Source organism: Dasypus novemcinctus, chromosome 3 (genome assembly GCF_030445035.2).
Source record: "Dasypus novemcinctus isolate mDasNov1 chromosome 3, mDasNov1.1.hap2, whole genome shotgun sequence".
NCBI classification, from domain to species: domain Eukaryota; kingdom Metazoa; phylum Chordata; class Mammalia; order Cingulata; family Dasypodidae; genus Dasypus; species Dasypus novemcinctus.
In genome coordinates, this window is record NC_080675.1 from 148,863,080 (window position 1) to 148,886,792 (window position 23,713).

The window sequence follows — 23,713 nt, forward strand, 5'->3', positions numbered from 1 at the left end:
TGTTCACCATTTTATTGGAGCCCCACCACAGCCAGTGAGGTAGATGAACATGATCAGACCCATTCTGTAGATGAGATGGATAGGCTCAGAGAGGTGAACTGACTGGCCCAAGGTCACACAGCCACCAACCAACAGAGCCAGGCAGAGCCCAGTCAGGTCTTGCACCCTGCACCCAAGAGACCACTTGCTCTTAGGAGGCAGGGTAGCACAGGCTCTGTGACCTTGGGCCAGTTACTTAGCCTCTGAAACTCAGTCTTCTCATCTGTAAAATGGGGATAATAATAGTTCCTATCTTGGGTTATTGTGAGGATTAAATGAGCCATCGTTATAAAAAGCACTCAACATGGTACTGGCATACAGACCTGCTCAATTAACCGTGAGCAACATTTGGGATTAGTACCCCAAGGATATCCAGATGCTGTCCCTGCGCGGGCCATGGCCCAGACGAGGCCCTGGTGCCTCTCGGGTCATACCCTGTCCCTCTTGGCCTCATTCAAGCCCTGCTAAGGTGGGCTCGGGGTGGGAGCGTGGGGAGGCAGGGGCAGAGGGGGGCCCTGACTCCTCTCCAGGGTCGCCTGCCCAGGAGATGGGAGAAGCCTGTCTGTGGCCCTGGCCATCGCCCACGGTGGCGGCTGCCCGCTTTCTCACGTGGACCTCAGGTCTGCTCGGGTCCAGCAGGGCTGGCTGAGGCTCGGCCCTGGGTTTTGACGCCTTGAGGAGCGTGGACCAGGAGGAGCGTGGGGGTGGAAGGGCAAGGTGGTCCAGGCTCTCCAAACAGACCCCTGCCCGCCTGGCCCGATCCTCCAGCTTCCCAGCCTGCAGGCTGCCCCACGGGAGCGGCTTGCCCCTCCTCTGTGGCCCGGGGAGCTCTGAGATGGAGGAGTGAGGTGAGACAGGACTGTGTGTTGTCTGCCTTCCGGAAGGGGAGGCCGAAGGTTGCCCTGGAGTTGTGAGTTGGGGGGCGGGGGAGCTGTTGCAAGTGATCTGGGCCTTCAGTCCTGCCACCCTGGCCTTGAGCTCTGCTGCCCCTAGAATCTGCCTGGGCTAGCACCTCAACTGCACCAGAGCTTAGCAGCCTGGAGGAGGACTTCTGGGCCAGACTCTGCCTACTGCACCTGTCCCCGGGGAGAGGCAGGCCTCCTGGCCGCAGAGGAGGGCCTCCTAAGCAGCGATCCCCTCCCACACCGTGGTGGTTCTCCCACCCCCCGGGACCTAGGAGGGGGTGGGCATCTCTCAGGTGGAAGATGAGCTCCGCGAGCACTTTGGGGCCTGTGGGGCTGGGTCCTCAGCAGTTTTAGATTTTATTATGACCACGCTTGTTTAAATATAGATATATTTATAGCTCTATGTGCCCGCCCTGGCCCCTAGTTCTTGCCCCGGGCTTTGTGCCCGGGGGCCGTGTAGGGCAGCACGGTCTGCGTGCTCTTGTCCGACACCGTCTGGGTGCTGCTGTTCCTTGTGACCCTCCGGGCCTGCTGGGGGGCCAGGGCGGGGCCTGAGCGGCGGCCAGTCAGGGGGGATCGCCTTGGCTTGTGGGGGGCCGGGGAGGGCTGGAGGGGGCCTGCGTGGGCTTCCGAGCGGGGAGGCTCGGGGGGCAGGCCCCCCGCCGGCTCCTCGGCCTCCTCCGCGCCGTCGCCCTCCTCGTCGTCGCAGCACAGCGCGTGGTAGAGCACTTTGTCACTGAAGCGCACCCGCTCCCGCGTGCCCGGGGTCCGCTGGGGCGGCTGGCCCTTGGCGGGGCCGGCGCTGAAGGCCTCCTCGCTGGACGAGTCCGGGGTGTCCACGCGGGGCCCGTTGGGGACGGGCAGGCCGCCGTTCATGAGCCGGTAGTCAGGGCCCGGGCCGGGCCGCGCGGACTCCGGGCCGTCCACGGAATCCGAGGGGGTGGAGATGTCCAGGAAGGAGCAGAACTCCCAGCTGTCCGAGAGGATGTCGGCGCTCATGAAGTCCAGGTGGCCCAGGTCGAAGGGGCCGCCCGCGCCCGCCTTGTCGCTGCTGGAGGTGCTGCTCACGGTGGCCGTGGTCCAGTCGTCCGGCTCCAGCTCCAGGTCGAAGTCGGAAGTCAGCTTATCGATCTGACTCACCACCTGCCAGGGCGGGGAGAGGAGCTGAGGGGGCGGGGGCCTGCAATCCCCGGGGGAGAGCGCCCCGCCCCGCCCCGCTGCCCGCCCGCCACCCCTCGGGAGGGGGGCTGCGCTGGAGGCAGGTCTGCCCGCTCAGGGCCCTGGTGGACCAGGGCGAACAGAGCTTGCTCCAGTCAGTCCCAGAGGCCTGCCTGCGCGCCTCGATTCCTCGGGGCTGGGGGGGCTGCCTTCCACAGCTCAATGGGGGGGGCTGCCTTCCACAGCTCAGTCTGGGGTGGGGCTGCCTTCCACATCTCAGTCTGGGGGGGCTGCCTTCCACAGCTCAATCTGGGGGGGCTGCCTTCCACAGCTCAATCTGGGGGGGCTGCCTTCCACAGCTCAATCTAGGGAGGGGGGCTGCCTTCCACAGCTCAATCTGGGGGGGCTGCCTCCCACGCAATTCCTGGGGAGGGGGACTACCTCCTACTTCTCAATCTAGGTGGGGGCCTGCCTTCCGCAGCTCAATCGGGGAGGGAGGCTGCCTCCCACTCAATTCCTGGGGGGGCTACCTCCCACTTCTCAATCTAGGGGGGAGCTGCCTTCCACTCAATCCCTAGGGGGGTGCCTTCCAGCCCTGCACCCCGTTCCCTCACATACCTCTCGCCCCCACTCTAGCTGCCTAGTGATCGGGCCTAGTGATCGGCCTGATCTTCCTTTGACTGAGAAGGGACCATTTGAGAGGGGTGGGGGGATCCCAGCAAGCTCACTCAGCAGCCCGCCCAGCCAGGAGGGGAAATGACAGGGAGCGAGCGGGAGGAAGACTCCTTCGGGCCTTCCTAAAGCCTCCCAGACTGGCCCTGTCAGCGGGGCAGGGACTGTCCCCCAGGGGTCTGCACCAGCCTCAGGCCAAGAGCGCCAGGTGTGCGGCACGGTGAGGGGGTGGTTTGCGTCAGCCTCCTGGAGCTGCGCTGGCTGGGTTGTCCCCCCACCCTGGAGCCTCCTCCCTCCTTCCCCTTCCCTGTCCACTGACAAGCAGAGATCAATCCTGGCTTGTTGGGAGAAGGAATACAGCAAGCATTATTTGGTAAGCAATAAAGAAACCATCTATCTGGGCCCAGAGCTGCTTGTTAAATGATCTCAGGGGCAGCTCAGCTGCAGAGGTCACTGCACCCTGCCCCGCCCTGCATAAAGCCAAGCTCTTGGCGATGCAGGCGGCGGGCCTCCCTACAGGCGGCCCTGCCTGAGGACAGCCTGGTGCCTGGACCACAGTCAGCACACAAATCAGGAAGGAGTGGGGAGGGGGTCAGGAGACCCAGTCCAAGACACGGGGAGAGAAAAGAGCATGAGGAGGGAGGGACACACAACCAATCAACAAAAGCAAAACGAAGGGACCAAGTCAGAGCAACAAAGACCCAGAGACAAGGAGACGCACAGCGAGTCGGCACGACCAGAATCTAGCTGCCAGCGCCACCCCGGTGTTCTTCACCTGGGGTCAGAGCAGTCAGTTAATTAACTCACTAATTAATTCCTTAATTCAACAAACATTTACTGAGGACTACTGCTGTCCAGGGATGTGCTGGGTGTTTGGCAAGGAGTGGGGGTGGCGAGTGCCCCAAGTGAAGGAGGAAAGCAAGGGCAAAAGTAGTTGGGCAGGCAGGAAGACTGCTGGGCAGGCGTCTGGTGAGCAAGGCAGGTGACCTTGGTCAGTCGCCTCCCCTCTCCAGGGAACTGGGGAGGAGGGTGGGCTAGTTCATCTCCAAGCGTCTTTCCATCCCCGAGATCCTAGGACTCTATGCTGTGAGAAGCGACTTGCGAAGCTATGTGGGGTGTGATGCCTAGGGATGCCCACTTCCCACAGCTTCATGCAGGGGGGCTGCGGCCACCTGGCTGAGGCCTGCAGAAGAGCTGGAGGGTCAAGACACCTGGGCACCAGACTGAGCTCTGGGCAGGGCACCAACCATTCTGGTTCTAACTTCATTCTTAACCAAGTGGGTATGATAACCCCAGCCTGCCAACCACACCAGAGCGTCACAAGAAACAACAAGCAGGGCAGTGAAAGGGCTCTGGGGATCCTTGGGATTGAAAAGGACTCATCCCCCATCTCTTGTGGCCCTACTATGTGTCAGGCTCTCCACCCCTGCTCTTGAGTCCTTAGCACCACCTGTAAGACCATCATCTCCTACAATGACATATGAGGCATCTGAAATGTTTTTTAAAAAATATATTTTGAAGTTGATTTGGCAGCATCCCTGCAAAACCACACACCACTGCAAGGTATATCCATGATTGCTGGGCTTGGGCAGGCAATGGAATGGGCCTCACCCTCTCATCTGGCCTCCCCTTCTTACCCCCCCACCCCAGGGTGACTCCTACCTCACAGAAGCCCTAGCTCAACCCACTCTCCACCCGAGGGCTGGTGGGAGCTCCCAACCTTGCCTGTGCATCAGCTCCCTCCCCCGGAGTTTCAGATCAGTGGACTCAGGATGGGGCTCAAGCAGGTGCAGATCTGACAAGTTCCCAGGGAGTGCTTCTGCTGCTCGTCCAGGGCCTGCACTTGGAGAACCACTGGCCTAGGGTGCTGGGACTTAAGGCAGGTAAAGACACAGCAGCCAGGGCACTACAGCCTCTGAAATAGCCACACCCTCAAATTAGGCTGCCCTGGTCAAAGGAGGGCTGTTGAGAGCCTGCTGCTGCCTGGAGGGCGGGAGGCAGGGTCAGTGCCTGTGGAATGTGGAGCTAATGACTTGGCCATGACCTCACACCCTTGGCTGAGGCCAGGCTGGACCTAGAGCTGGGCCTCCTATGCCAGGGAGAAGGAGCCCTGGTGCCTCAGGCCTGGCTGCGGCCAGATCCAGGGGCCGTAAGGAGCAGGAGCTTAAAGCTTCCAGGCCCAGATGCACTCCCCTCCACCCACCAAGCCTCTGCGGGCCCCTGCTCAGGAGGATCCACATGTGGGCCCTTCCTCTTCTCCATCTGTTAGGGTTCACCCTGTGCTTTGCGATGGCCTGGGGATAAGGAAGAAGGGGAGAGAGGAAAGCCTGGGTTCAAGTCTAAGTCTGCCACCTCCTGGCTGAGGGACCTTAGGCAGGCGATTTCCCCTCTCAGTTTTGGTTTCCTCCCACATAAAATGGGAGTGACACTCCTCTCCTCCGCTAGGGTGATGGGGATTTAACAGATAGGAGTGTGCTTTAAGCCTTAAGGTCTGCACAGCCAAGTGGTTAAGAACCTGGGCTCTGGAGCCAGACCTGAGATCCGATCCTGGCCCCATTGCTAACCAGCTGTGTGACCTTTGTAAAGTGACTCAACTTCTCTGTGCCTAAGTTTTTTCAACTGTTTACAAATTCTAGTAGTACCTACTCATTGTATTTAAGGACTTAAGCATATGTGAAGCATGCATAACAAGAGAATCTACTAACACCGACTATGCACAAATGGGAGTGCTAACACATGACCAGGACCCAGTGATGAGAGTCAGTTCTTCACCAGAGGGATGGCACCCTGATGGGGAAGGTCCCCGGTGCTGGTGGCAGGACAATGGAGAGGTGCTGGGCCTTTTGAACTCTAGCACATGCGTTTGCCTAAAGCAGGGCTGTCTCTAGATCAGGGGTCTTAACCTTTTTTGTTCCACAGACCCCCTTGCCAGTCAGGTGAAATGAATCCTACTTTATTCATTTTTAGTTATTTATTGCAGATACTTGTAAGTGAAGGAAAAGCTAGATTTCAGTTAGAGGTCAGAGAAAATCAAGATAATAAGGGGTTTTTAAAAAATTCAAGCTCACAGACCCCCTGAAATCTTTCCATGGACTCCTTGGGAGCCCGTGGACCGCTGGTTAAGATCCCTGCTCTTGATGGCTCCAAGCAGAAGAGGATCCCAGAGGGAGGCCCAGGGGCAGAGAGGCCTGTAGGCAAATCTGTCCAGGAGGTGGGCCTGGTCACACCCCTTGATAAATGACAAATGTGAGCTCAGAACAGGAAGCGATGTGCGCAGTGGCACGCAGCGTGATGCAGGGACTGGTCTGTCCACAAACCCCGCTCCCTCCCGGGGCCTCGTTTCGAGGGGCCAGTGGAGCAGGGCAGGCGCGGGGCGCAGGGCAGGCGCGGGGCAGGCCCCCTGCTACCTGCCTCTCTGCTCTGCGTGTCTTGAAATCTGTGATTTCTCTCAGAGATTTAATAATCATTTTGCCTACATGTAATTTGGGATTGTCTTGGAATGCAGGGAAATAATTATATACACAGAAGGAAGGAGAAGGGGAGAGAGAGAGGAGGGAGAAGGGGAACCATGAAATCAGAATTACAGACCCTCAAAGCCGGAGGAATTAGAGACTCTGTGGAGCCCACCCTTCGCATTGTGCTGCCGATGGGGAAGCAGGAAGGGGCTGAGCTGAGGCCAGGAGTAGGGAGTCAGGATGTGGGCCTGGCCCGGAAGAATTACCTTCTCTGGAGGAAGCCAGAGGGAGCACTGTAAAGGGGAGGGGCAGGCCTGAGGGCTGTGACAGCACCCACTGGCGGGAGGGCGTCTCAGGTCCTGTCCGAGGGGCACCCCCAAGCTCTATCCTGGCCCAGCCTTAGCCCCCCTCACCTGAACAGCTGCGTGTTCCTGCTGCCAGCAGCTTCCTGTCCAGCTCCTGCTCCATGCTACACCCAGGGAACTTTCCAATCAGCCTTCAGGACTCCATCACTTCTCTATTTCCTGCCCTTCACTGCTTCCAAGACTCCTGAGACCCCTAAACACGACCCTCCTCCAAACATGGCCCCAGGCCCTGTGCTCTCCAGTAAGCAGCTCTTGCCCTGCCAGGCCTGCCTCCCCACCAGCCCTCCCCACTCGGCAGCCTCTGCCCGGCCCTCTTCCCTCTCTAGCTCCCTCCATCGCTTCCTCAGGGAAGCCCTCCCAGCCCCCAGTGGGGGTCAGCGCCCTAGGGAAGGCTCTCAACGCAGCCTGCACCTCTTCTTCAGATGCTTTTCGCTGCTAAAGGCTATCCAGACCCACGCATGTGTGCGTGTGCGTGTTGTGATGTGGTTGATGTCGGTCCCCCTACAAGCGCCCCCTGCGGGCGGGACTGGGTCTGGCTGGCCCACCATTGTATCCCCATCTTGGCACTGGGCTGGGGACACTTTCCAAAGACAATTGTCAGATGAGTGGATGAGCTGAGACAGAGGACTTGATAAAAATTGCTAGGGGCTTTTTTGATGAGGAAGCATACCACAGTCGTGGATACCCCAATACTGCCTGGCCCCGGCCAGCCCCGGCTGAGCCCCTCCCCACAGAAAGCACTTCTATGTTCCTTAAGGCACCAGAGCCAGGTCTGGGAACCCCAGGGTCTGAGAACTGGCATCGTGCCCCCTGTCCTCACCTCTGACCCCCTCACCTCTCCCGACAAGCTGCTACCTCCTTCCCAGCTCCCCGGGCAGCTGGTTACATAACAGGGATTCTGCATTATTTATGATTACTGATTATTTTTTAATTCCATGATTGCGTTATTTATTATCTTCCGGGGGGCTGAAGCTGGGGGCGGGGCTGGGCATGGGAAGTGCATGCGCTGACCGTGATTCATGACTCTCATCCTGCAATTTGGTCTAATTGGCCAGGGAGTATGGGTGACTCCGTCCGGAGGAGGAGAACGCAAAGGGAAAAGGGAGGAAAGGAAGGCGAGGAAAAAACAACAAGAAAAAAATCCGTGCAATTCTTGCTGAGCTGCGGGTGACGGAGCTGACCCACTTTGGCACAGGCTCCGTGGTCCCCAGCCTCTCCTGCTCCAGCTGCTGCCTGGCTGGCCACATTTATCTCACGCTCACACGGCCGTGGCTTTCCCTGCCACCTTCATGCACAGCACCTTGCCGAAGGGCCTGCACAACTGGGCAGACAGAGAACGTTGTCACCTTGCCTGCTTCCCAAGAAAACTGGGTGGGGGATCCTCTACCACCACCCTAGGCCAGGGAAGACTTTGCCCCCCTCCCCCCCCACACACCCTCCTGAGGTGCTCAGGCTATGGTGGGCACCTGTGCCCTTAAGTTATGTCCCAAGAGTCAGTGATGGCGTGGGCCGTACAGGTGGTCACGCAAGTACAGGCAGACCCCCTTATGTGCTCAGCTCAAGCTGAGTGGCATCCTGGGAAGGGGGAAACTGGGGAGGAAGAGGCCAGGTACCTGCTCAAGGAAAACCAGCACCTGAGAGTCAAGGATGAGGGCCCTTGACCCTCCCTAGGGGGCTCCCAGGGGGAGAGGAGGAGGAGGAGTGCTGGGGAGGCAGATTCGTACCCAGTAATACAACCAGGAGATTCCTAGAGAGTGCATGGGATTCTCACTCAGAACAAAATCTAAGTTCCATACCACGGGCTGCGAGGCTTTATGTAACCCGGCTCCCTGCTCTTTCTTTGACCTTTTCTCCTTATTCACTCCACTCCAGCTGGACGGGCCTCCTTGCTCTTCCTGAACATGCCAAGCACTCTTCCACCTCAGGGCCTTTGCACTGGCTGTTCCCGGGAACGCTCTTCCACTGGATAACCATCTGGCTTGTTCCCTCAATTCCTTTGGGTTCTCTGATCAAAAGTCACCTTACTGGAGGCCTCCTTCCTGCTCCTGTCACTATCACTATCATTTTATCCCTTTTCCCTGCTGGCAGAGGGTGGGACCGCCTACTGCAGGGAAACTAAAGGGTTCTCCCTAGCCAGGAGGCAGGGCTCTCAGCCTGGACCTCCCCAATCGTGGCTAAGAAGCTGATGTGACTCAAAAAAAAAAAAGTGAGGATCAGGCCAGTGCTACAACAACTCATTAACAACACCTAATGAATATTGAGCTCACATCATGCCCATCATGGTGCTAAGTACTTGACACACCATATCTCGTTTAATTCTCACAGCAACTCTGGAAGGGGGTGAAAAAGCAGCACAGAGAGGTAAAGTAACTTTCCCAAGTGCACACAGCTAAGAAGGGGCAGAGCTAGGATTTGAACCAGGGAAATCTCGCAGCAGAGCCTGTACTCTCAGCCTTTAAGTAAATATCTATCAAAATTTGAGGGGCTGGGGCCTAGAGAGCCTGCCGGGCTTGGCCTGGAACTGTGGAGTGCTGGGGAACCTAGGAGAGATGAAAGTCAAGCAGCAGTCGACTGTCAGACCCTCCGCAGCACTTTTCTATACCTCACCTCCCTTAGTCCCTTAAACCGCTCTCCCCACCCATGGGCTAGGACTGGTTCCTTATCACCCAGGGAGCTGGAGGCATAGTTGGAGAGGGTGGGGATGGCATGGGAGAGGGAACTCCAAACCCTCCAGGGGTGTGCACAGGTGCTGGCCCTCCACAGACCCTTGTAGGGTTATCGTGAGGTGCAAATGATCACCATCTCCATCTCAGAGACAGCACCCTGCGGCTCAGCGGCCTGGGGGGGGGAGGTGCTTTAACTTCCTTCTCCTGATGAATTTTAGGCTCTGTGGCTGAGGATGAGGAGGGTCTGCTATGACCAGCGGTGGCTTGGAACTGAGGAAGGGGAGCCCTGGGTGCAGGAGGGCATGGGGCGTGATGAGGGAACAAGTGCCTGTCACCCTTTACACCTCAGGCCTACCCACGGCCCTGACAGAAATATGCTCCACGAAGTGCCTGGGAAGGAGAGCCCGGCAGCTCCAGCGCTACAGCCCCTTTGGAGGTCAAGGAGCTGAGAGCACAGGTTCCAGGGAGCAGGGGGGCTGCAGAGCAACCCTTTACCCCAAACCAGGGCCTGGCGCCCGATTGGTAAGCCTGCCCCTGACAAATCCATCCCGCTGGAACCCAGTTCCGGCATCCCCTCTTCTCCAAGGCCTCCCAGAGTCTCACCTGCCTTTCCCCACACTGCCCTCTGCCCACCACCCCATGTCCTAACCATGCCTGGGACGTGAGAGAGCGCTGAGGCTTGTACCCCTTCTCCCAGCTGGGTGCCACTGGCAGCGGGCGGGCGGGTGGCATACGGGGTAGGCTCTGGTTGCCGTAGCAACCTGCCAAAGTCTCCGGTGGAGGCCTACGGGGTGTGTGGGGGAGGGGACTCATCTCTCCTGGTCCCGCCTCAGGCCCCTGGGCTGGCGCAGCCTGGGAACCTGAAGCTCTGCTGTCAGGGTCACGGGAGGGAGCGAGTGTGTGTGCTGGGAAGGGATGGGCCTTCCAAACGTTCCTACAATCAATCCTCGTGCTCTGGCTCTCCCTGCCTCACCCCTGAAGGGTGTCCCGTCACAGCACCACAGCGGGAGCTTAAGGTATCATCTCCAGAAGGCCCCTGCCAAAATGCACATTGGTGGCCCTGGACTAGGCAGGAGCCTGCGTTCTAGGCCTCCTTCTGTGTGACCACGGGCAAGTGCTTATTCTTCTCTGGGTCTCAGTTTCTTCAACAGTAAACGGACAAGGCTGGTCTGGATTACCTGAGAGATGCCTGCAGACTCCAGGTGGCTCTGCTGGGGGCACAGGGGAAGCAGGTGCCTGGAAGGTGCTCAGCTGGGAGGTGGCTCTGAGCTCTATCAACCCAGGCTCTTTCCCACTGGGCCTGCTGGGGCCGGCATCCCATTCCCCGGTCCAACACTAGGACTCTGGACAGCTCCCAGGGCTCTCACCAAACCTCAGAGCATCTTCAAGGAGGTGGTTGGTGGTGATGCTGGGGTATGTAGCCATCTGGATGCATGAGGTTGGGGGGGCAGGGAGAAGCAGGGAGGGGAGTGCTCAGGGTCATCTGGCCTTTGACCTCCAAACTGTACTGCCCAAAGCTGTGCTCCACACAGACCGGGTCAGCCCAGGCCACGGGCGGAAGCACCACCACCACCTCTATCTGAAGCAACAGCCCTTCTCACCTCCTCAGACAGGACCTCCTGGCAGGCTCCACGAGGCTGACCCTGGGCGGAGCCGCTGCCTGGTCCAACCTCAGCTCCTGCCCCTGCATCTCCACCACTCCCACCTCTCTGAACAGCTGCCTTCGAGCTCCAGGTTGGATGCTACTTTGCCAGCCCGGGGTTAGTACCCACCATCACCTGCCTCCTCAGCCCTCCCAGAGCCCCTATCCTCTCCACACAGCTGGCTGGGCAGAGCCAGGGCCCATAACTCCAGCTCAGTCACTCTCCCTGCCATCTCTGCAGGGGCCCTGGTTACAAGGAGTTGGAATTTGCCTAAAGCCCACCTGGTTGGCGTAATCGTACCCAACAGGCAAATTCAGGCCAGCGGCTCAGAACGCTGGTCATGCATTTTGGGTTCGAACACAGCCCAGGGGGGCAAGGCCGAGGACATGTGTACCTAATTACCTTGGTGATGCAGGAAGCAGTAATTAAACCAGGCTCCACTTAGAAAGAGAAAGAGGGACACACACACACAGTCCCAGCATTTCTTGTGACTTTTCAGCCTTAGCAGAAAACATTCACAACTATGGGATGGGGACAAGCTCCCTTAGAGAAGATTCCTTAGGGGAGATTGGTCCCTGCCAATGTATACAAGGAACTCTGCCACCCACTAGCAGCCCCCCACACCCACCCCAGGGCAGGAGGGCTTTAGTTCCTCCAGGATCAGGAGTTCTGGGCACCTGTGTGCTCTCTGGGAGAATGTTCTGAGCTGGGCCTCCAGCGGTGGAGATTGCCTCAGTAGAGCCATCCACGCTCCCCTGGCCCCTTGTGACCAGGTTAGAGTCTGGGAGGTGGATGGTGAGATTAAGGGTCAGCCTGGGTCCCAGAAGAGTGTCTCCCACTAAGAGGATGAAGTGGGGTTCGGTCCTCGACTGGCCACCTTTGCAGCCCTGAGCGCTAACCACAGAGCTAGGGGCCAGCCACCGACTTGTGGCTCAGGCAGCCTCTGCAACCCCGAGGCTCTCCAGCCCTGAGACATTCTACAAAGCAGATTTGGGGAAAGAAGAACAAGGAGAAGGGAGGTACCCTGTGGGTGGCACATGTGCACAAAGCCTCGGGCGCACACACACACTCATACACACGTGTGTATGTTCTTGTGCGAAGCCCAGGAAGGCTGGTCTAGGGTCTGCTTGCCTCCTGTTCGCCCCTCACTCACCTCCCTTAGCTCCTTGGCCACCTCCTTGAGCTCCCGCAGGATGTCCTCGAGCTGCCCAATAACCATCTTCATGCGCTGTCGAATCCGCTCCCGCTCGCCGCCACTGCTGGGGTCGTCACTGGGCTGCCCGAGGTCCGGGGTGCCCCGGATGTTCATCCTTCACCACGTGGCCGCGGGCCTGCCCATAGTCCCCCCAGCCGGGCACACGCTGCGTCTGCCTCCGCGGAGCCCCCCTCGGCCAGGCAGAGCTCCACATCTTAACGGCCCCCCAGCCCACCCTGGCCCTGGGCAGCCCTCACCCAGCCCTTGGCCCCTGCCACCCCGCCTCCTCTGCCTCTGGGTGGGGAGTGGGAAACCCAGAGGGGGACAGAATCTGACAGAGAGGGCAAAGGTGATGACACAGGGGGTGAGGTGGCTTATGTCTCAGGAGTGGCCTCCGGGACTTGTAGTGCCTGTGGCTGGGCAGAGCTGCTTTCTGGGTGAGCCTGGACACAGAGGCAGGGGGATGACTCTGCAGGGACGCAGGGTAAGAAATGCCCTTGGGATGGAGAGGGGTAGGCAGCAGTAACCCCCTCACGACTCCTAGGCAGTTGGGAAGGCCGAGGTCTCAAGAAGCAGAGGGGGTGGTGGCTGGGGTCTTCCAGATGTGGAAGGGGCTCCAGCTGTGGGTGGCTCTGGGGAGGGAGCTGGATTGCAGGAGGGCAGCCCCCTGCAGAGAGAGCGAGCCTGGCGTCAGCCCTCCCAGGCTGCAGCACCAGCCGGCAATGCCGCTGCCTCCCTCCTCTCCTCTTCCTGCACCCTCCTGTCGCTGGGGATCGATTTATTTATTTATTTGGGGGGTTGGGGCGGTGGAGGCAGAGAGCCTGAGCACAGCCCTCCTCTAGAGGGGAAGGAGGGAGGCCCCGGCTTCAAAGGCAGAAGTCCCCGGCCTGCGATGGGGCACGCTCCCCGAGCCCCCTCCCCCAGCCAGGCCTGGTCCCCCTGGTTCACCAGAGGGCCTCTCCTGTCGTCCGGCCTCCCCCCTGGCCCCCCGGGTGCCCTCGTTCCCAGCAGACCCTCCTTCCCCCGGCCCCACCTTCCCTCCGCACCCCCGCTTCCCCGACTCACCCAGGGTGGGGACACCGGCCTTCCCTCAATGCGCGTCGGGGGCCAAGCCCCAAGACGAGGTTGGGGGGCCCCCAAGGCTCCCTAGGGCGGGCTTCTTTCTCTGGACCCTTCAGCCCCTGGCCTCAGGGAGGTCCTCGGAGCCGCCGCCGGAGCCATCTGGGCGGTGGGAGGGGGCGGGGCCTCCGCGCTCCAAAGAAGGGGGCAGGAAAAATCTCCCCCAACCCTCGCCAGGCTCCGGGCTGGGAAGGAGCGAGGGTCCGGCGGGCTCGGGGCTCCGAGGCCACAGGTGACCCGGGCGCAGGGCGACCGACGCGACGCCGGGCCGGTCCCAGCGCGTGAGCCAAAAAGTCGGAGGGATCGAAGGGCGCCGGGATCCCCTCAGCCCAAGCCCGGCTTTCCCCGCCCTCGGCACGGTCCGGGAGTCGCCGTCCAGTCCAGAGCGGCCGGGTCCGGGCTCCGCCGGGGTCTGCCCTGCCGGGAGGGAGCCGCCACCGCCGGGCGCCCGGGGTGCTCAGCCCGGACCCGGAATGTCCGCGCTCGGGAGCCCGCGGAGTCCGGGGCGGCCGCGAAGGTGCGCTCAGCCCGGCCCGCGCTCCGCCGGCGGCGAGGGCGCTCCCGCCGCTCAGTCCACGGCCGGGAGGGTCCGGAATCTGCCGGGCCCCGGGGAGGGGCGGTGCGGGCCGCCCGGGACCCAGTTCCCGCCGGGGCCCGCAGCGAGCGCGCGAGGCGGGGGGCCCGACCCGGCAGGATTGGGCCGCCGGGGCGCGGGCGGGAGCGCGCCGAGCGGAGGCGAGGAGGCGAGGGCAGAGCCGGGACGGGGGCGCGCGGCGGGCCGGGCCGAGCCGGGGCGCGCGGGGCTCGCAGCCTCCGCCGCCGCCGCCTCCCGCCCGCTCGCGCTCCGCTCGCCGCCTCGGCCGCGCGGGACCCGGGGCGCTGCCGGGGGCGCCGGAAGGCGGCGGGTCGGGCTCGGGCCTCGCCGCCCGCCTCGCCCTGCCCGCCCCGCCGGGCTCCGCGGGCCTGGGCCGGCTCCCCGAGCGCCGCGGCGCCGCGCTGGCCCCGGCCGCCCCGGCCCGCCCTGGCCCGCCCTGCCGCCCTGCCGCCCCCGCCCCCCGCCGGACTGGCCGCCCGGGCGGGCGCTGGCTCCCGCACAGGCCGCCCGGCTCGCTCCGCTCCGCTCGCCTCGGCGCCGTCAGGGAAGGGGCCGGCCCGGCGCGCCGGGAGGGAGCTTTTAAAGCGACACACACGCCTCCCAGCGCCCAGCTCTGAGCGCTCGAGCCGGGGGGTCTCGCCTCCCCGGCGAGCGGGGAGGGTCCTGCGCCGGAGGGCCGGAGGCAGAGAAACCCCGCCGGACTCCGGCTGAAGTCGGGACCACGCGCTAGGGACTTAGTTCCTTTCCACCTTTCCGGTTACCTCCATTGTCCCCTTCCCCCACTGCGGTGCGCCCCAAGCTTCCCTTTTGCTTCAGTTCTCCGCATCCAGACCCCCTCCGCGGACCCCTATCAGATCTCCAAGTATCTCCGAGCTTGCCCTGAATCAAATTAATTCAGGAAATAGAAAAGAGCCAATCTTCCTTGAGCACCTACCGTGCTGGTTGGAGCACTGGGGCTGGAGGCCTTGACAGATGACAGGTATGCCTTGGGACACAGATGATTTCATACAGTTATTTGTCCATTTCCTCAACATTTATTAAGCACCTTCTGTGTACCAGGCCCCATGCTAGGCTCTGGTGTTTCAGGAAGCTCAGGGCTCAGAGGGGAGACTCCTGAGTTAACTGAGAGGTGGTAAATGCCTGACAAAGGTAAATTCTAGAAGCAATGGTAGCACTGGGAACCCAGCCTAGGCCAGGAGCTGGGCCTGCTCTCCCAGAGGCGACCCCTGGGTTGAATCTCCAAAGAGAAGCCAGGATTACCCAGGTGACTGTCAGCTGGGGGCGGTGGAGATGAGCATTCCAGGCAAGGAGGAAGGTGGGAGCAAAAGCTCAGAGTAGAAAAAGGAGAGGGGTTGAGTCAACTGTGCCTTCTAGAGATACCATTTTGACAGTTTCTTGGAAAATGGGGTCATGGAGAGACCTGGAGGCCATGGTAAGGAGCTTCGACTTTATTCTGGGGCCAGCAGGGAGCTATGATGTCAGGGAGGAATCTGGTCCTGCTCGCCGTCTTGAGAGCCCCTTCTGGTGCTCTGTGGATGGTAGGTTGGAAGGCTAGGCGAGAGGCCAGGAGGCTGGTTAGGAGGCTGTTACAGGAATGCAGTCGGGAGAGAGAGAGGGGAACCTGAGCGGCAAACACGTATGAAAATATGGCAGGACTTAGAGACGAAGTGCATTTTGAAGGAGGGAGAGAGTCCCTCTGGCTTATAGCTTGGGAGGCTGGTAGATGGTTGTGCTACTGGTTGAGTTAGAGAGGAGAGGGGAGGAACAGGTCTGGGGGGAAGATGAGTAGTCCAATTTGGGACAGGTGGGGGATGCCCAAAAGACAGTTGAGTACATGGATCAGTACTCAAGAAAGAGGCTGGGCTTGAGAATAGATAGACAGACAGACTGAGTCATCACTAGAGGGATGAGATTAAGCAGGGGAAAGGTGTAAATTAGTAACAAAAGCAGTGAGTCCAGGCTGTAACTTTGGAAAAGAGTCCAAGAGTGATATGGAGAAGGAATGGTCAGAGAGGTAGGAGAAGGACCAGGGGAGTGGGGAGTTGTGTAGGCTCAGGGAAGAGAAGGTTTGGAGGAAACAAGGGTTCAAAAGTGTCCAAGTCTGCAGAGAGGGGCTGCAAGAGAAGGAACAGAAACTGTCCATTGGCCTTGAAATTTAGGAGGCCTTTGGTGATGTGGCAGGGACAGTGTGTTGGGGGATGGAGGGTGGCAGGGGCCAAATTATTGGGAGATGAAGAATAGGAGTTAGTGAATATAGATGATGTGGTCACAAAAGCTCAGATGAGAGGGGACTAGAGACCTTGAACTAGAGGCCGATGAGGGGTCATGGGAGGTGGGGCTGGGGTGGTGGTTTGGTGAAGTCCAGGCACAGTGATGGTGCTGTGGCTTTGCTGGCTCTCCACGTCCTCTCAGCATTGTGTCCACGGGGGCCTTCTGGAGGCGCTGGGTCATCCAGAAGCCGTGAGGGTGGGAATCTAGCTGCCCAAGATGAGGAAGAGGGTCTTCTGGGGAGGTAGATCCAAAGGAACCACCACTTGCTTTTGTGGAAGCTGTGATGCTAAGGGATAGCTAGGATCAAAAATGGCATGAGCTTAAAAAAATAAAATGAGCTTCTCGTGGTAGGTCCACTAAGACCACTGCCTGCCCTCATTCAGGGTAGGGGAGATGTATTCATGGCTGGTGTCTTAGGTAGGACACAGTGAGCTCCATTTGCAATGTGACTGCTGATTAGATCTTGAGTCTCATTAATAGAAATACAGTGTGTAGAAAAAAGGTGATTTTTTTTCTGTCCGTGTAGAGCAAGCCATGTTTAGGACCTTACTTTCAGGATGATACTGACATACTGGCTATGTCCAGAGGAGGGCAGCCAGGTTGTAGGAGGGAGGGGACTGGTGTACATGTCCTGTGAAGAAGGGCTGGGCTGGTCAGGGCAGGCAGGGCAGGAGAAGACTCAGGGGAAGGGGTCTCTGGTTGTAAGTCCCTGAAAGCTGCCACAGGTGGGAAGGAATAGAGGTCCTGGGTGGTACTCGGGCTTTCTTTCCCCAGTGTTTGGGGATTGACCGTCTTCTCTTCCTTGCACCCTCCCTGGTCATCTGCCCAGGTGGCCCTCTCCTTTAGGACTCTGCTTTGATTCTCCCCTCCCCCTTCCAGGCAGCCTTCCCTGGTCCTCCAGTCTATGGGGGAAAACAGAGGCATTATTTTGGCCCTTCATCAAATGCTTCCTGGGATGATCATTTAATGTGCTGGTGGTGTGACCTTGGGCAAGTCACTTAACCTCTTTGAACAGGAATGAGGCACCTGTAAACATTTTTAATTTTTCCTGAATTGACTTTCTTGCAAAAAAAAAAGGTAGTTTTCTTCTGTCTCTTTGACTCAGAAAAATAGGAGTGATAATAATACCTATTCTGCAGGGTCACTGTGTACATGGAATAAGGTAATGCATGTGGAAGTTATTGACCCAGTGCCTGATACCGGTAGGTGCTCCATAGACGGTGGCTGCTCTTTGTTCTCATTCTTGGCTTCATGTCTACAGCCTTATTTCCTCACGAGCCTGAGAACTCCCAAGGACGGCATCTGCCTCTGTCTCGCACGTGCACCAGTGTAGTGGGCATGGCAGCTGGTGACTTCTCCCTCCCCAGCTTGTTTCCCATCACCCCATTCCTGGTACCATTCCTTTCCATTGAGAAATCTCTCCCTGTTGCCACATGGTCCTGGTGGGTTGTCAGTTAATGTGCAAGCTGCCCCCACCCATCCCTACTCCATTGCCACCAGGTGTGCTTGGGTCCCCGAATCCCAGACTGCTGGGATTCCCTGGGGTTAATATGTGGATGCGAGGAAGAAGACCTCTTTTCACTGGTGGGGAAAGACTGGATGCTATGAGCCCAAGGCTACTGGAAAGCCATCTTTCCCACTGAATGCAAAAAAAACAAGCAAGGCAACACAGAGGAGAGGAATCCAGGGAGCCAGCCAGAAACCTGAGGTCACTGTGGATTCTCTCTCCCCCACATCTGATTGGTCACCGAGGCCCGTTGACTCTACCAACTCCATGTGGGGTGGACAGGTTTCTTCTTCTCCCTGCAGGTGACACTGAGCTCTGTATTGCTGATGGTTTCCTGGTGGGTAATTCGACCTTAGACCGATTCTGCTGTGTCCTCTGTTCCTGGTCTCATCTTTCTGCTCTACCCCTTCATGGTTCTCCTGTGGCTCCCTTTTGTCTACAAGGTAAGTCCAGTCACCTTAGCCGGGCATTCACAACTTGTCAGGAGCTGGTGTTTCTCTCTCCAGCCTCATCTCTCTTTATTGCCTCCTGCTCACAATGCTCACCGCACACTTCACACTTGCTCTCCTGTTGGCCTGCAGTTACTTCCCTCCTCAGCCTTCTCCTCCAGACCTTCCTCGAATATTCTCCCAGCAATGTGAAGTCCCTCCTCTGAGCCTCCATAGGATCTCTAACTGCCCCAGGTACGGTGCTTGCCCTGCTGCATTGTCACTGTGCCTCGGGCTCTCTCACACCAGACCCTAGGCTGCTAGAGCGGCCCCTGCACCGTGCGCCTTACTTGGAAACAGGGTCTTTGCAGATGTCATTAGTCAAGATGAGGTCCTACTGGGTTAGGGTGGGCCCTAAACCCAATGACCAGCATCCTTCTAAGAAAGGAAGAGGACACGCAGAGAGACATGCGCACAGGGAGGTGGAGGCAGAGAATGGAGTGCTGCAGCTGCGAGGCAAGGAATGCCAAGATTGCCAATAACCCCAGAAGCTCGGCAGGGCAAGGGAGGACCCTTCCCGTGAGCCTCCAGGGTGGGCACGACCCTGCTAACACCTTGATTTCAGACGTCTGAACTACAGAACGGCAAGAGAATATATTTCTGTTGTTTTAAGCCGCTAAGTTTGTGGTACTTTGTTACAGCAGCCCTATGAAACTAATAGAATGTCTTTATTAAGCAAAAATATTTTTGAGGTAAACCAGAGATGGAAAAAGTTGAAGGGAGGGAGCATGGCACATACCTCAAGTCCTCCCCTTTCTCTCTGCCCCCACCCCCAGCCTTCCTGCCATACCCTGTTCCTCTAACAGTCAGACTCTGCCCGCCGCAGGGTGGCACCATGGACAGAGGAAGGCATAGGGCTCGGAAGACCTGTAGGCAGAGCCCTGCTGTGTGACTTGGACGGCTCCTATAAAACCTCTCTGTGCTTCTGCTTTCTATTCTGAAAATGGGACATTGGGATAGTCCAGGAAGATAATACTTTACACAAAGATTCATCAATTATTCTGGCAACGGCGTGGAAACACTGTGTTGTAATCCTCCCCTCCTGCCCTCTGGGGAATGTTCTGCTGTCCATTTCCTGCCTCCTCCCCAGCCCCCCTCAGTTAAATATCTCTCTCTGCCCCTGCATCTCCCTTTCTCCTTCTCTTTCCTTTCTTTTAGCATTAAACCCGCTCTCTAACCTCTCCTGTCCTAAAGTACTGTCTCATCGTTTCTCTTTTCACAGCCAAACATATCCCAAAGGTTGTTCCCATTCCTTGCCTCTTTTTCCACAGCCCTCACCTGTTCCTCTTCCTTTTGCAACCTGGCATCTTTCTCCACCTCTCCCCTGAAAAAAAACCTTAAATGCTAGGGTCACCCATGACCTCCGTGATGTGCAGTCCTCAGGACACATTTTAGTCCTGTTCAGATTTCTTCTTCCTGCAGCATTGGGCACAGTCAGCCCCCTCTGTGGTCAACCACCTCTCTTCCCTTGGCCTCAGGGATGCCAGGTGTGCCTGGACTTCTCCCCACATGTTGTCTCTGGGCTCTCAGTTTCCTCTGCCCACACCCCTACCCTTCCCTTCTTGGAATGCTGGAGTTGCTCAAGGCTCGGTTTCAGGCTCTTTTCCATTCTCGCCCCTACTCTCTTTTACCCCCGTTGTGCCGCCCGCTCTTGTGGAGCAGCTACCACTGAAATGGTCTCTACTCCCAGATACACACCTCCAGTCCTGGCTTTCCTCAAGCTCAAGCTCCTGAGCAATTAAAAAATGAGCTCAGGATATGTCCTAAACTCTTCTTCCCATGGTGGTCCCTGTCTCAGCCGCTCTTACCCAAATTCTGGGAGTCTTCTTTATATCTTCTCTCTCACCCTCCACATCGAATCCCCTGCTGTTTGTTCCTTCTGCCTCCTGAATATTTCTCAGTTCTCTGCTGCCATCCCCTGTGTCTGAGGCATCAGCAGCTCTTAACTAAACAATGAAGGTACCCTCCCCACATGCTTTCTGGTCCCCTCTCAGGTATTTGCACCAGGGCGGCCACAGTGATCTTAAAAACCCGGAGTCTGTCATGTCACCCCTTTGCTCAAACCCCCTCCCCTGTTTTGCATTTTCCTAAGGATGAAGTCCCAGCTTCTCAGCACTTCCCTGGGAGATCTGGCCCCTGGAGCCCTCTCCAGCTCCCCTCCCTCCTTGCTTGCCCTGGCTCTCTGCTCTCCTGTCACACTGGCCTTCTTTCCAAGCCTTGGGTGAGCAGGTTTCTTGCCTCTGGACTTCTACTCATGCTGTTCCCTCTGCCTGGGGTGTTCTTATCCCTTTGTCACCCAGCTCACTCCCGCTCAGTCTTAAATTTCAATCCTTAGGAAAACTTTCCCAGGCCCCTCTGCCAGGTTAGGTCATGCCTCCTGTTATTGTAATAATTTAACATTTGCGTTCCCTGCTAGAATGTAAGCTAGAATATACATCTGTTTCATTGACTACAATACAGATGCTCAATGAAAAAGTGTTAACTGGTAACTGAAGAGGTTCAGGATGGCTAAGCAACTTGCTTGAGGTCACACAGCTCATCAGTAGCTGGTCTCATTTATAACCCCTTTAGGTCACTTTGGTGCCTCTGCCGTATGGCTCCACACCACACAGGTTTCTTTTGTCAAATCGCTAATCACACCTTATTGTAGCTGCTTGTTCATTGGCCTGTCTTCACTGCTGCCACAAGCCCCTTAAGCAGAGGCCAGGCTGTCATACTGTCTTATTCATTCCATGTCCCCACCTTCTAGCTCAGCGTCTGCCTTGTGGTGGGAATGGAGTACGATGAATGCTTGTTGATTGACTCTCTGTCGATGACTCCTCCAAATTCTTTTCCAGCTCTGACTTCCCATCAAGCACCAATTTTATTCCTCAGTTTAGCTATGCTTTAAACCTCCTTTTAATTTTCATCCTTAGTTAGCTCTCCAAAAGAAATCTTTACTAAAAAAAGAATAAATCAGTGTAAAATGGAAGGGAACACAGAAGGACATAAGATTAAAAACCAAAACAGGCTGGAAATGGTTGAGGCAAAGGAGCTCAGCTTCATCTGGTCTGCGTGGGCTGAGCTTTCTTTCACAGGTCATGTGCCTCACCCAGTCCTGTCCTTTTGGTCTTTGGGCCAGTCTCCTTCCTGCCGCCACTCTTTGTCTGGGTTCAGTCCCGGTGAGCTGAATACTTCTCAGTCTTTGAAAGGCTTCCCTGGGCAAACTCACTTCCGATCCACACTGGCTGGCATACCTGGGAGAAACACTTCTGAGAGAATTGGAGTCCCGTTGGCGATGGCCCGGAAAGAGTTAGGAACTGTGCACAGCGGGGTTCCGTGTTCACTCCACGCTGGCCAACCCTGTTTGCACTTTCCCCAGAGAGCTGTGCGACCTTGGCTGGGCTATTGATGCCCCTCCGGGTGTGACTGGAGAGGAAAAGGGGCTGGAGGGTGAACGGCTGGAGAGCGGGCACTGTGCGGGCTGAGCTGCCGGGAGGGCAGCCGTCAGCGCTGAGACGCGCCCAGGAGGAAGGGCGGGGACGATGGGGCTATGGCTGGACAGAACAGCAGGTTCTTGTCAAACACACAATTTACTTCAGAGGCTGTATTCCTCGTGCCTGGGAGAATTTTCAGCTTGCAGTAATGTCATTTACAGATGGATTTGCACCGGCGAATTACAAGTTTGTAAGCAACAGCTTCTCTGACGCCTCGAAGGGGGAAAAAAAGGCTCATCCCTCTGCAAATTATAAATTCATAACTACAGTGTTACCCAACTGAATGCAAAACAAATTCATCCCCAGCTCCTTTATTCCATTGAATACCAAGTGAATGAACGTCACAGGATTTTGTGCAGATCGGGGATGTGTCAAGAGATGGGAACAAAGCAGCCCTCCCTCCACATTCTTCTTCTTTGTGTCCTTTCAGGCTCACCCCAAGCTAACCCTGAATGGCGGCAGAACTGGGTGGATACACACTGCCTGGATAAGCATGAGAGTGGAGGTTTTGGTGGTGATGGTGGTGATGGTGATGATAACAGGATGGTAGGGTGCCAACACGGCCGGCCACCCTGCTATCGTGTGCGTGCGTCTTTTGTGTAATTGTTAGAATTGCCGTGGTGCTCTCTCTGCCCGATCCATCTTGTGATGCTTACGTGCCTGGTCCTTGGGTGTGGGAGGACATCCCCCGGTGCCTTCCTAGTCACAAGGCCATGGGGCATCTGTTGTTAGCCACACAGGAAAGGGATGGGTCCCCTCACCAGAGACCAGACTGAGAAGAGGGGCCTGAGTTTAGGCAGTGGGGCTGGGGTTCCCTGTGTCTTCCTAATCAGTTTCTGGGGACCAGGCTTCAAGGTGCTGAGACATCTCGGCGGCTGCTCCTGGGCGGTGGGTTCTGAACAGTGCCCACGATGTGCAGACGGCACGGGGGCTGGGGTGGGAGGCAGTCTGTGTAGAAGGGGGCAGGCCATACCTTTTCATCTGGTTTATCAAGTTCCATTTGACTCTATGGTGTTTGCCCAATTTGTGGTCCTTGAAACTTACATTTTTCTTTTACGCTTATTTTAGAAAATTAGAAAACAGAAATAAACCAAACTCTTCAAATATATAAATCATCTGTAGTTTTCTCCACCAGAAATAACCACTATTTCCATTTTGGAGTGGATCAGACCTGATATTCAGCCCCTTCTACAATTTCCATTGAAAAACCATTCATCTAGAACCTCTGAGATTTTAGCAAACTTGTTAAAAAACTTAGTAGGGGGCAGGGGACAGGGGGAGAAGAAATGGTCCATAATGCAGCTGCACAAGCAGCTTTCAGTAAAGGGCAGAGGTGCCAGCTCTTAAATGGTCCTTCCCACCTCCAACCAGGGTGTTTCCCTGGCATTCTCACCTGCCTCCCACCCCCATCTTGGCTTTTCTTCTCCAGACCGACTTCCCTCCTTCTCTCCCTTCTCTGAACGTCTCAGCTTTCTCTGCCATCATCCTCAGGAGCAAAATGAATTCTTCTCCTTGTCTCAAGCTGAGTGGTTTGCAATCATCATCTGAACAGTTGACCAAAGTGAATTTTTTTCACAAAAGACAGTTCCTTCTCCAAGAACAAGTTTGGTACCAGCTGTTAAGATAAAAATATTTTCACCTTGTTTCATGCACACATTTATATTTTTAGAAATAAAGGATTGTTCTACAAATGCTGATTTAATCTGCTTCTGTTCATTAACTATATAGAGTCGGTATATTTTTATGTCAATAGGTAAGACTATATTTTCTGTTTAGTGACAACATATTATTCCATATGGTTTCTCTAAACAATCTCTTTTTCTGTTACGCATTTAGGCTACTTCCTTTTTTTTCTTGCTATTATAACACCCACACATCATCTTTGCACATTTATCTAATTATTTCCTACTTTACTTAGAAGTAAAATTTCTGAGAATAAACTTTCCAAAGGCTTTTGTCATATTGTTACACTACTCTTCAGAAATTGTCCACCAATTTATACCCCCATCAGCAGCTGATAAAATTGCCCCCGCTTAATATAAACCGTCGAGCTTTGTCTCAGATATGGCGTGGGGTATTAAAGAAAGAGCCCTGGTGGCCACTTTGGTGGTAACAATGGTTACTAGTGAGAGAGTCCCCAAAGAATTGAAGCATCCCAG

General features: G+C 56.8%; 1 protein-coding gene and 1 long non-coding RNA gene across 2 annotated transcripts; one reads left to right on the top strand and one right to left on the bottom strand.

The window, feature by feature from the left end:
• Window positions 1-1,282: 1,282 nt before the first annotated feature.
• Window positions 1,283-14,278, bottom strand: INSYN1 (inhibitory synaptic factor 1). The gene is made up of 3 exons (XM_004476606.5): window positions 13,164-14,278; window positions 12,057-12,765; window positions 1,283-2,087 (listed from the first exon to the last, which is right to left on the bottom strand). Exons 2-3 carry the CDS (start codon window positions 12,210-12,212, stop codon window positions 1,365-1,367), a joined length of 879 nt encoding a protein of 292 aa, XP_004476663.1. The 5' UTR covers window positions 12,213-12,765; window positions 13,164-14,278; the 3' UTR covers window positions 1,283-1,364.
• Window positions 14,279-14,371: 93 nt separating this feature from the next.
• On the top strand, window positions 14,372-23,234 carry LOC139438720 (uncharacterized). Its single transcript, XR_011648460.1, has 3 exons — window positions 14,372-14,791; window positions 17,893-18,033; window positions 21,985-23,234. It is a non-coding gene; the product is annotated as an uncharacterized lncRNA (long non-coding RNA).
• The last annotated feature ends 479 nt before the right edge of the window (window positions 23,235-23,713 follow it).

Coding starts and splice junctions, on each gene's coding strand:
- INSYN1 (XM_004476606.5), bottom strand. CDS start 12,212: ATGAACATCCGGGGCACCCCGGACCTCGGGCAGCCCAGTGACGACCCC. Junction 2,088..12,056: donor TGGCCAAGGAGCTAAGGGAG/GTGAGTGAGGGG, acceptor CCGCCCTGGCAG/GTGGTGAGTCAGATCGATAA.